At 37.5% G+C, this 13364-nt stretch overlaps 1 protein-coding gene across 2 annotated transcripts in view; it reads right to left on the reverse strand.

Annotated features, from left to right (window-relative positions):
- Positions 1–13364, reverse strand: part of PPP2R3A (protein phosphatase 2 regulatory subunit B''alpha) — a 211811-nt gene that overhangs the window by 156214 nt on the left and 42233 nt on the right. For both annotated transcript variants that reach the window (XM_061194632.1, XM_061194633.1), the window contains one exon: positions 4086–6548. In XM_061194632.1, coding sequence (XP_061050615.1) covers positions 4086–6080 — 1995 coding nt within the window. In that variant the 5' untranslated portion in view covers positions 6081–6548. The remainder of the gene's footprint in view (positions 1–4085; positions 6549–13364) is intronic.

The following is a 13364-nucleotide window of genomic DNA, read 5'->3' on the forward strand; positions in this document are numbered from 1 at the left end:
TATGCTCCATTTATAGTTATTATAAAATATTGGCTATATTCCCCGTGTTGCACAATATATCCTTGTAGCTTGTAGAGGTAGTTTATACCTCTTACTCCCCCAACACTATATTGCCCCTCCCCGCTTCCCTCTCCCCACTGGCAACCACTAGTTTGTTCTCTATATCTGTGAGTCTGCTTCTTTTTTGTAGAACAAACTCTTTAGCATAGCATACAAGGAAGGTCATTCGTAAGCTGGCCCCAACCTACCTCTCTGATTTTATTTTCTGCTACTTTCTGTTCATTTTTTTATACAAGAATAAAAACATGACCAACAACATTGTATAAAAACTTGCAGGATGGGACTTCCCTGGTGGCGCAGTGGTTAAGAATCTGCCTGCCAATGCAGGGGACACAGGTTCGAGCCCGGTCCAGGAAGATCCCACATGCCACGGAGCAACTAATCCTGTGCGCCACAACTACTGAGCCTGCACTCTAGAGCCCGCGAGCCACAACTACTGAGCCTGTGCGCCACAAGAGAAGCCACTGCAATGAGAAGCCCGCGCACTGCAATGAAGAGTAGCCCTCGTTCACCGCAACTAGAGAAAGCCCGCATGCAGCAACGAAGACCCAATGCAGCCAAAAATAAATAAAAATAAATAAAATTTAAAAAATGTTTTAGGGGCTTCCCTGGTGGCACAGTGGTTGAGAATCTGCCTGCCGATGCAGGGGACACAGGTTCGAGCCCTGGTCTGGGAAGATCCCACATGCCGCGGAGCAACTAGGCCCGTGAGCCACAACTACTGAGCCTGCGCGTCTGGAGCTTGTGCTCCGCAACAAGGGAGGCCACGACAGTAAGAGGTCCGCGCACCGCGATGAAGAGTGGCTCCCGCTCGCCGCAACTAGAGAAAGCCCTCGCACAGAAACGAAGACCCAACACAGCCAAAATAAATAAATAAATAGCGTTCCCTTTAAAAAAAAAAAATTAAAAAAAAAAAACTTGCAGGAGATAAATATTGACACTTCAGGAAGTGGTTACTTCTGGAAAGGGGAGAGAATACTGGGGAGGGGAGCCCTAGGGATTTCAACTATATCCGAGATGACCTTTTTTTAAATGATGATAATAATATTAATGAAAATATTAAGTAAAACAAAGATCTGAAACAAAGCTATGGCAAAATGTTAAGATTTGACAAAGCTAAGTGGTGAGTAATAAGAATGCTTTTTCTATCATTCACAATACTTTTCTATTTGTTTAAAATAGGGGTTGAAAAACTACAGTCTGTGGGCCAAATCTGGCCCACTGCCCATTTTTTAAGACTTGGAGCTAAGAATGGTTTTTGTTTAAACAAACAAACAAACAAACAAACAACAAAGAAGACTATGTGACAGAGAACTTGTGACCTGCAAAGCCTAAGATATTTACTATTTGGCCCTTTATAGAAAACGTTTGCCATCTCCTGATTTAAAATATTTCATAAGAAGAAAAGAAAGAAAAAAAAAATGAAAAGGTAGGAGGCAAGGAAGAATGGTTTTGTTTTCTTGCATTAAGTACCCTCCTGAATTAAACATTTTATATTACCTGTTTCTTTAAATTAGCTCTTCATGAATTACTTTTTCAACTTTCATTAAGAAGAAATCTCAACATCTCAACAAAGAAATAAAAATTGTAATGGTGATGGATGGTAATGAGACTTACTGTGGTGATTATTTCACAGCGCATACAAATATCAAGTCGTTATGTTGTACACCTGAAACTAATATAATATGTCAATTATACCTCAATTAAAAAAAATTATGTACCTCTGGGGGGAAAAAAAGAAATCTCATCAAATTTTATTCTATGATATTGGAACTTATTTAAAAGACCTATGGGAGAGTCTTTTAATATGATTTTGACTTCAGTCCATACTTGTCAAAAAACTGGGGAGCTCATTAGAGGCCAGTATGTCATTTTTAGGTAGCTGTATGTAGACTGGAGACCCACTTATGAGCTGTCAGCCAGGGACACAGGAGAGGTGCTGCACGGGACCTATTCTTGGCTTCAAGTTCACATTTTCTGCTTTCTGTAGCCCACTTCTCCTAGAAGAATTTTGTCTCCTTTTTTCACAGAAGATAATGGGGCAAGAGGGTTAAATAAAATTCAAAACACTGTATTACAGTAAGAGTTTCTGGCTAGAGTGGTTGTGAGACATTGGAATATGTCATCAGAGAAAGTAGACTTCTTTTTTTAATGGGGAAATAGTGAGATAATACATCTAAATATCTTGGCATGGCTCAGATCACAAAAACTGTTAGATCTTCTGTTATTACCATTTTGAGGTTGCTATATAGGCATTTTCTTTTCTGTATAAAATATTAAGCACATCAGTATTGCCTGTGTACATGAAAGGATTTTTTTCTTATTTTTATAATTAATTTCCATAGTTCCTCCCACTAGCACTGATCCACGTTAACTATAGATATTACCATCTGTGAATCAATGAATGAGGAGGCTCACAAAGAGATTTCACAGAAATGCTCAGTGAACACTTGAGGATCTTTAGACCTAAATTATTTAATAACCTTAAGTAGGTATTGTTTTAAACTTTAGTGTCACTGGTAACTAAAAATGTGCACAGGAGAACAACAGCCACAAAACAAATACGAGGTAAAATTTATTCATCTGATCACAATATGCATTTTTTCCTGTTCCAATGAAAACATTAAAGCTAAAATAATAAGTAACTTGTTTTTTAACTTGGCCATATTTATGCCATCTCTAATATCCATTTGTTTTTTAAATTTACTACATTAAAGATATACAACATGGCATAAAATAATATGACAAAACACTTACGATCCATCACCAGATTATGAAATAGAACATTACTAATTTTACTGAGGCCCTGGGCGCCCTTCCTCAATTCCATCTCTCTTCCTTCCTCTAGGGATTAATCATTGTTCTGAATACTGTATTTGATGTATCCATGTATTTATTCATACTTTTTGGACAAATGTAAATATCTCTAAATAATTCATATCATTATTTTACAACTTGCTTTGTTGATTTGGCTTCATGTCTGAATTCATACATGTTGGCATGTATGGTATATTCATATGGTAGAGACAGTGCTCACCAAATATTCTATGTGTTCCCCTATGATTCTTAGACTTCAGGTTGGAATCACTGGATTGTGAGCAGACGGGAAGTGTGTCACGTGTGGGACAAGGCAGTTAAAAGCTCCATCCCTTTCTTCGCCTTCCTCAGTGAACTCACAGGCCACATATTCCAGATGGGGCAATGGGGCAGCTGTAGGAACATGGAGCATCCATCAGCCTGGGTCCCTGAGTGAGGTGGAGCAGAGCCTCTTAACAACTGAGTTGGACATGTAAAATGAACAAAAATAATCCTGTTGTGCTACGACACACACACATACCTACAAATGGGCAGATAACTCCCTTTCTGGGATTATTCAAAAACAGTGCTATCAGTGGCAGGGTAGATTCAAAGCCTTTTGAAAATACTTCTACCCTATGACTGTAGATGGATATTTATTCCCACTTGCATGATGAAGGAAATCTCACATCCTCTAGTCTTTATCTTCTTTGAAGACCTACTGCACTAACAAATCTTTCAGAGACATGCTTACATGTTCACATACTGTTTCTGGTACGTTAGCTTTGTTTCCCCAACTAGATTTCAAGTTCTACACTGGCTTGCACTCTACACAGCATTCAGTAGTAAGTGGCCTACTGGTTGACTGAGGGTGAGAACTAATATTAAATGCCTACTTTGTGTAAGGCACCTTGCTTGTGCTTCACATATGTTATCTTGATCGTTATTATTTCCATTATATAGATGAGAATATTAAGGCTAAGTAACTTTCCTTTGATCACAGAGCTAGGAAGATGATCAAGGATGTGGGGAAGGCAACTAAAACTAGTCTGATTGACTCTAAAGACTTTGCTTTTTGGCTTTCTCCACTGAACTTAGTGAGACCGTGCCTACTGCAGGGCAGGAGCTTTAGTAGAAAATGAGTAATAAAAAAAGTTTTTGTTTATAAATTTTGCAAACATTAGAACATTTCTTTGGAGACATCTCAGAACTGGATTGTTGGGTCTTACCTTGATCACCTCTGGGGTCTGCTGAATCAAAACCACTGAGGTACTGTCATTGGCTTTATCACCAACAGGACTTCTACAGACTGATAAACTGGCCTGCGAGGAAGTTGTCAAGGTTTCTTGTAGAATTTGCATCATCTCTTTTTCTTGTGATAGGCTCCCTCTGCCTGATTTGCATTCAACCAGTTCTTGAGCAAAGTCTTCAATGCTTTCTAGAATTCGCAGTAAGAGGGCTCGATCCTCTTCCTCTATCTTGTGTCCGTTGGTTTCAATAATCCTTGTTAGGCAAGAAGGTGAGACTTTTTCCGTGGGTGAAGAGACTTTAGATTTAGGCTCAAGATCTACAGGGAGCTGACCAGTCAACTGACTATGACTATTTAGAGAGACAGAGCTTTTACCTTTGGCAAGTGGCTCTCTTAGAGCGGTCTCCATTTTCTGTGAGAAAGATTCCAAATCCATTAACAATTTATCTATCTCTTCCTGACTGTTAGGATTCATAAAATCTCTGTGGTTTCCCTCTTCAACTTTAGGAACTTTTGATTTAAGATCTTCCTCAGGTAGATTAACAACTGGTTTCTCAAATATCTTACCAATTTCATTTTGCATTGAGGCAGGGCATTTTTTAAGATGAGTACCACGATCTGATAATTCTGCTCTATCTTCATTTACCTTTAACAACTCCTGACTGGGTCCATTTTCTGTCCTCTGTCCTTTATCTAATGCTTTCTTTCCATCTGACTCTTCCTCAATATAAAGGGTTTCCATTAGATTACCAGAAGAAACATTTTCTAAAGCGTTCATGGTTAATGACTGTGATTGAAGCTGGACATTTTTTAGAGGTCTGGGATCACTTATCTCTAAATTACACAAGGAATTTGTAGAGTTCTTTGGAATGGATTTTACAGTGTCTGTTTTCCTAGAACTGTGCTTGTCATCTTGCAATTCTATAGTTTGAAAGTGTCCAGAGTCAGGGGCTGAGAGCTGGACAACATCCTCATACTTAGGGGGCTGTTCAGTGCCAAATACTGGGGAGAAGGGAGTCAGTTGTAAACTAGGCATATTACTGACCAGTTCTGTTAAATCTATAGCCTCATTATTCCCAGACTGCATGAATTCAAATGGTAGCTTTTTCAGATAGGATGCTAACCTGGTCATTACATTCATATAGACAGTTTCAGAGCTAGAAATTGCATCATTACCATTTCCTTCATTGATGCTACTCCCTGACTTTTTCTTTATACATTGTTTTATGATGTCTGTGCATTTTTTCAAATCCTCAGAGCATTTTAGCAAGATGTCTAAGCACATCTTTATGTCTGTTGCAGAAGAAAAATTATCTATTTTATGTTTTTCCAAAATCTGAGTAACCAGGTCTTCTTCAGAGAAGTTGTGAAGAAGCAATGAAGTCAGGTTCGTATCGAGTGAGTTTCTATGGGATAAAGATTTTTCCTCAACTGAGGAACTCCGGAGTAAACCAAAGGATGGGGAGTTCCCATCATGGTTATAATGGCCACAGAGCAAGTCAAAATCAACTGACCTCCTGTTAAATGAGTCAGACTTAACTTTCCTTCCCTTTCTGTAAGCTGCGTGGTTAGAGTTTTTGAGTTTTTCAAGGGAAAATTCTTTTATTTTCCCACTGGCAAAACTGATTGCTTCTCCTGCAATGTCCTTTAAGTTACAGGTGTTCTGAAATGTAGATCCTTTCCTGACCCTGGGTATGCCTGTGAGGGCCTGATGGGGATAGTCACCTTCAGCTGAGGAAAACCCATTTTCATGGGGTAGAAACAGAGAGTCCAGATCTGCATCTCTGAACTGAGACACAGGGATGTGTAAGAGGTCTGCACAAACACTATGATGGACCACAATGCAGTCAACTCCATGTGTGAAGGTGTGGCAGGTTCCAGTGCAATAATGTACAGCTTGCTCAAAACGCCGGTCTATCACCACACTGCTGTAGTGGTTCACAGTACTAACCACAAGTCTGTAAGTTGCTGCCATAATATCAAATCCACTTAGTGGTGGGGCGTGGAATTTTCTAGAACTTGTTTCAAGTAAATTCTCCTAAATGACACTCAGCTGAAAATATATTTGATGACAATGTTCAGTGGTTTCTTGTAAATATAATGACCTTTCCCACAAAGGGAAATCATCAAAATTTGAGGTTTGGTAACTGTCAGGATACAGTAGCCGTTGCACATGTGTGCTCTTATTAACAAGTCTAATAATTTAATAATTGTGCCTTCTAGTTTAATTTAGTAATATCATGATACTATAGGATTATTTTTAGGAATAAATTTTAAGAAGATTAAAGAATATTCTCTTTTAGTTCTTCAGCAGTTCTATGATGCAGACATTTATGGTCATAAATTTACTGTCATGAATCTCAGTTGGTAGTATAGAAGTATTGTGATAACTGAGTCCTCCAAAGGTTTAAATGATCCATTTTTCTGTGAATGACAGGAAAACCTATAATGAAAAAAGAAAATAATTAAAAGGGAATATGGTCTCTTAATACCGAGAGAACCTTTTATTTCCTCTCCCTTTGCATCCCATATGCAGTTAATCACCTCACTCTTTGCCACATCACTGACGGCTTATCTTTGATTCATGCCTTTGCTTCATACACTCCTTACTAACCTAGAGTAGTAATACCTCAACTCTGCCTTGTTACAACTGCCTCTCAATTGGTATTTCTTATCCTACCCTCCTTGCTATCTTACATGACACTAACTAGCTTGGATTTAGAGAGCTTTCTCACCTCTCATAGTTCAAGAATTCACGTTACTGAACTCTATCATGCATCATGGCAGGCCTAGCTCCTCTGACTCACTTTCAACACTTTTAACATCTATTCGTCACCTATAGCCTTATTTTCTGCTACTGACCTGCATCAACATTTTGCTTCCATCAACCTAGTTTTCTTTTCTTTTTTTTCCTTTTAATTTTTATTGGAGTATAGTTGCTTTACAATGTTGTGTTAGTTTCTACTGTACAGCAAGGTGAATCAGCTAGATGTATATATATATCCCCTCTTTTTTGGATTTCCTTCCTGTTTAGGTCACCACAGAGCACTGAGTAGAGTTCCCTGAGCTATATAGTAGGTTCTCATTAGTTATCTATTTTATACATAGTATCAATAGTGTATATATGTCAATCCCAATCTCCCAATTCATCCCACTCCCCTCCTTTCCCCCTTGGTATCCGTACATTGGTTCTCTATGTGTCTCTATTTCTGCTTTGCAAATAAGATCATCTATACCATTTTTCTAGATTCCACATATATGCGTTAATATACGATATTTGTTTTTCTCTAACTTACTTCACTCTGTATGACAGTCTCTAGGTCCATCCACGTCTCTACAAATGACCCAATTTTGTTCCTTTTTATGGCTGAGTAATATTCCATTATATACATATACTACATCTTCTTTATCCATTCCTCTGCTGATGGACATTTAGGTTGCTTCCATGTCTTGGCTATTGTAAACAGTGCTGCAATAAACACTGGGGTGCATGTATCTTTTCGAATTATAGTTTTCTCTCGATATATGCCCAGGAGTGGGATTGTAGGATCATATGGTAGCTCTATTTTTAGTTTTTAAAGGAATCTCCATACTGTTATCCATAGTGGCTGTACCAATTTACATTCCCACCAACCGTGCAAGTGGGTTCCCTTTTCTCCACAACCTCTCCAGCATTTATTGTTTGTAGATTTTTTGATGATGGCCATTCTGACTGGTGTGAGGTGACACCTCATTGTAGTTTTGATTTGCATTTCTCTAATAATTAGTGATGTTGAGCATTTCATCTGTTTGTTGGCCATCTGTATGTCTTCTTTGGTGAAATGTCTATTTAGGTCTTGCGCCCATTTTGTGATTGGGTTGTGTTTTTTGATATTGAGCTGTATGAGCTGTTTGTATATTTTGGAGATTAATCCTTTGTCAGTTGTTTCATTTCCAAATATTTTCTCCCATTCTGAGGGTTGTTTTTCGTCTTGTTTATGGTTTCCTTTGTTGTGCAAAAGCATTTAAGTTTAATTAGGTCCAATTTATTTTTGTTTTTATTTTTATTACTCTAGGAGGTGGGTCAAAAAAGATCTTGCTGCGATTTATGTCAAAGAGTGTTCTGCCTATGTTTTCCTCTAAGAGTTTTATAGTGTCCGGCCTTATGTTTAGGTCTTTGATCCATTTTGAGTTTATTAAAGATGGCCAACACACAGTGCTTGTTCTTGATTGTACAACTTCCTCTATACTTGGAAATTATTACCCTACCATCATCTCTTTTCTTACTCTCTAAGAGAGAGAGAGAAAAACAACCTTTATTACTGCTCTTGATCTCATCCTCTCAGACCCTGCTACATGCAGACCTCTCTCTCTCTTGTCATCAATGGATAGAATTTAACATTCTCTTACTTTAAAAAAAAAAAGGCTTTTAAACCATGCTGTAAGTTGCTGTCCAAAAAGGTTCAATCAACTTCTGCCTAGTAGTTCTATCCATTATTGAAAGTGGGGCTACTGAAGTCTCCAAATATTATTGTTGAGTTTTCTATTGCTCCCTTAATTTGTTTTGCTTTCTGTATTTTGATACTCTGTTGTTAGATGCGTATATGTTTCTAATTGTTATATCTGCCAGTTGGAGGGACACAAACTATCATAAAATATGTATAACTTACTCACTGTGCTGTACAGCAGAGACTAACACAACATTGTAAATCAACTATACTCCAATAAAAAAATTAATTAAAAAAAGAAAAAAAAGAATAAAAGAAAAAAATTTAAAAAACAAAACAGAAAGGTTCATTCAATGTTCCTACTTAATCAATAAATACTGAGTGCCTACTATGTGCCAGGCACTTGCTAAGTGCTAGGGATACAGCAGTGAATAAAGTCCCTGTCCCTATTGAACTGACAATCTAGCTGGAAAAAGAAAAACAACACATAAGTAAACATATAACTTAGATGGTGATATGTGCAATAGAGAAAAATGAAGTGGAGCAAGGGCTTAGAAAGGATGAGAGGGTGCTGTGTTACAAAGGGCAGTCAGGGAAGACCTCACTGACATCTGAACAGAGATCTGAAAGAAGAGAGGGAGCAGGTTGAGGAGGTATTTTGGGCTAAAACATCTCAGGCAGAATAACCATAAGTAAAAAGGCTCTGAGGTGTGAGTATGCTTGACTTACTACAAGAATGACAAGGAGGCTAACATGACCAGAGTATGGAAAGCAAGGGGGGCAGTGTGGGAGACGAGGTCAGAAAGGAAAGGTGGGAGACTAAACCATGCAGGGTCTGTAGACTATTATGATGAATTTGGCTTTACTCTGAGTGAGCTGGGATACAACTGATGTCTACTGAGCATAGAAATGACATGATCAGACTGACTTTTTTTTTTTTTTTTTTTAGTTAGTTAGTTATGTAACATCTTTATTGGAGTATAATTGCTTTACAACGTTGTGTTAGTTTCTGCTGTATAACAATGGGAATCAGCTATATGTATACGTATATCCCCATACCCCCTCCCTCTTGCATCTCCCTCCCACCCTCCCTATCCCACCCCTCTAGGTGGTCACAAAGCCCCGAGCTGATCTCCCTGTGCTAGGCAGCTGCTTCCCACTAGCTAATTATTTTACATTCGGTAGTGTATATATGTTGATGCCACTCTCTCACTTCGTCCCAGCTTACCCTTCCCCATCCCTGTGTCAAGTCCATTCTCTACATCTGCGTAGGTTCATCAGAACCTTTTTTGTTTTTTTTAGATTCCATATGTATGTGTTAGCATACAGTATTTGTTTTTCTCTTTCTGACTTACTTCACTCTGTATGACAGACTCTAGGTCCATCCACCTCACTATAAATAACTCAATTTCATTTCTTTTTATGGCTGAGTAATATTCCATTGTATATATGTGCCACATCATCTTTACCCATTCATCTGTCGATGGACACTTAGGTTGCTTCCATGTCCTGGCTATCGTAAATAGTGCTGCAACGAACACCGTGGTACATGACTCTTTTTGAATTATGGTTTTCTCAGGGTATATGTCCAGTAGTGGGATTGCTGGCAGACTTACATTTTAAATTGGTAATTTTGGCTTCTGTGTTCAGAGGAGATTGCAGAGGAGCAAGATAAGAAGAAACAAGTCAGGGGCTATAGCAATAAATCAGGCAAGAAGGCTGGGGGCTTGAACCAGGAGAGGAACACTGGAGACATTTAAACGCTGTATATATTTCAAAGGTAGAGCTGATATGATTTGTTGAATGATAGAATGTGCAATACTACTGCACCAAGAAAGGTGCAGTAAGGCCACGATAGGAAGGAGATGATGACAGCAGAGAAGGAGAGCATGAGTTTAACTGTACCATCACAATTGCATCAGCATTTTAATGATAAAAACCTTTACCCATTTAATAATGAGAAACAGAACTTCATTGTTTTCATTTTTATTTCTTCAATCCTAGAAAATTCTGTTTATTTTCCTTATTTGTTATATTTCTTCTTTGGTAAATTTTCTATTCATATCCTTTGTTTATTTATGTATTAGAGACAGTGAAATCAGATACAATTTATACAATTAATTCAAGAAGAACCCTTTTTTTTGTTGAATTCTTATACTGTTTAGGGTATATTTCCTGGCTCTTTAGATTCAATGATTATTACTCTGTTTTTATGCCAAGCCTACACTATCATAATTACTGTTGTCTTATTAAGTTTTACTACCTGGCTTTTTTCCCTCATATTTCTAATTATGATTCTTTTTTACGCTTCAAATATTCTTTGATGGTCTTCCAGATGAGTTTCTGCATTGTCAAGTTTTAAGAAAAATCCTATAGGAATTTGATTATAATTGCAATAAACTTATGAATTATTTTGAAGGAACACTGACATCATTATAATATTCAGATTTTCCTTCCACAAATACATAAATCTTAATTCCAATATTCCTTTCTTTTTCTTTCTTTGTGGCTTTCTTCAGGTGAGTCACCCCATTCTTTTTTTTCCTTCAGTGTCTCAACTTTGTTGCTATGTGAATGGATCTTGAGCTGTTGTTTCATCCTCTATTGCCTTGCCTTCAAATCCCAGATGGTGGCTCATATAAAACAATAAAGCTAAGTATCCTGCAGGGTGGATGAAGCTCAAGTATAAAGTTCCATAGTAAAGTTCCACAATAAAGTGAGCACCCATTAATTTTTAAGTGAAAATACAAAGGTGCCAAAGAGGAATAAGTGTTATGGGACAAAAGACTAGAACATGGCAATCGAAGGAAATACCTTTTCAAAAGATGTACATCCAGAAGACAGGGAAGAAACAGCACCAAACACGAAAAACTATGCACCTTTTCAGAAATCCAAGATTTTGAAAAAGCTTTTGGGTAAGGATAAAAGAGAAGGAAAATACAATGGATACTGTCAAGAAAGTATATTAGAATAACTGTATGAGAGCTTTTTTTTTTTATCTTTTTTTTTTTGGCCGCGCCGTGCAGCATGCGGGATCTTAGTTCCCTGACCAGGGACCAAACCCATGCCCCCGGCAGTGGAAGCACGGAGTCCTAACCACTGGACTGCCAGGGAAGTCCGAGGACTATATCTTAATACAGGTGATAAAACTGGTCCAGAAGCAAAATGCAGAACTGTTAGAAAATTTAAATATCCAGATACCTATTAAAACCCATGTCAAATAAATTCCTAAATTGACATGAAATTTGAGGAACTAAAGAGAAGTATTTCTCTAGGTTTGAAAATAAGCAAAACAACAAGTTGATAAAGTAACATGACAGAAAATACAAGAAAGTATTCATGTGATATCAGAATCTGAAATAGTCAAGGAGGAGAGAACACTGGCCAGAGTCAGACGTATGCTTTTAGACCAGTGCTGTCTAATAAAACTTTCTGCATTGATGGAAACATTCCATATCTGCACTGATATGGCTGCCATTAGCCACATGGGACTGCTGAGTACTTAAAACGTGGCTGGTGTAACTGAATTGTAACTTTAAAAATTTTAATTTTGAAATTGTTGTAGACTCACATAGAAGTTACAAAAATAATATAGAGAGATCCTGTGTACCCTTCCCCCAGTTTCCTCGAATGGCAACATCCTATATCACCACAGCACAGTGACCAAAACCAGGAAATTGACTATTAACAGAGCTTATTTGGATATCATCAGTTTTACATGAATCACTTCTTCCTTTTCTTTCCTTCTTCCCTTCCTTTTATAGTAAGTACCACCACAATCAGGATACAGAACTACCCCATAGTTCCTCAAAACCCCTCATACTACCCTTTTGTAGTCATACAGTCAACAGACCACTGATCTGTTCTCCATCATTATGATTTTGTCATTTCAAGAATGTTTTATGTGTGGCATCACACAGTGTGTAAGCTTTTGAGATTGGCTTCTCTCACTGAACACAATGATTTTGAGAGTCATTCACTTTACTGCATTTATCAACTGTTCATTCCTTTTTATTGCCGAGTTTATCGTATGGATATACCACAGCTTGTCTGCCCATTCACCTATTAAAGGATATTTATGTTGTTTGCAGTTTTGGTTATTACAAATAAAGCTGCTGTGAGTATTAGTGTGCAGGTTTTTGTGTGAACATGTTTTTCATTTCTCTATGGTAATTAACCACAGGTTATTTACAAGTCTGATTGTTGGGTTGAACGTTAAGTGTATTTTTATAAGAAACTGCCAAACTGTTTACCAGAGTGGCTATACCATTTTACATTCCCACCAGTAATGTATGAGAGATATGGTTGATTCCACATCCTCTTCAACATTTGTGATTGTCAGTATTTTCTATTTTAGCCTTTCTAATAGTGTGTAGTGTTATCTCATTGGGGCTTTAACCTACATCTACATGGCTAATGATGTTGAACATCTTTTCCTGTGCTTACTGACCAGCCCCGTATCTCCCTGGAGAAGCGCTGTTTAAATCTTTTGCCTATTCAAATTAATTTTGATTAATTTTAACTTAGAAAGCCACATATGGCTAGTGGCCATCATATTATTCAGTATAGTTCCAGATAATAGGAATGCAGCTTTCAGAAATTCTGAGACTTTAAAAGAAAATATGAAGAAAAAAAGAGAAGATATGGCAAAAATGAAGATTGATAGGTTTTAAAAATAAAATTTGATGAACTTCTCATAAGTAATCTTACTGAGAAAGAGAAGTGGTGGGAAGAAGAGTTAATGAACTAATTAAAAATTTAGGTCTTTAAGTTTTGAAGGGACGTGAATAGCAGAGAGAGGGAACATATAACAAAGCTAAATCCCAAGGGGT

Source organism: Eubalaena glacialis, chromosome 6, assembly GCF_028564815.1.
Source record: "Eubalaena glacialis isolate mEubGla1 chromosome 6, mEubGla1.1.hap2.+ XY, whole genome shotgun sequence".
Taxonomy (NCBI): Eukaryota; Metazoa; Chordata; class Mammalia; order Artiodactyla; family Balaenidae; genus Eubalaena; species Eubalaena glacialis.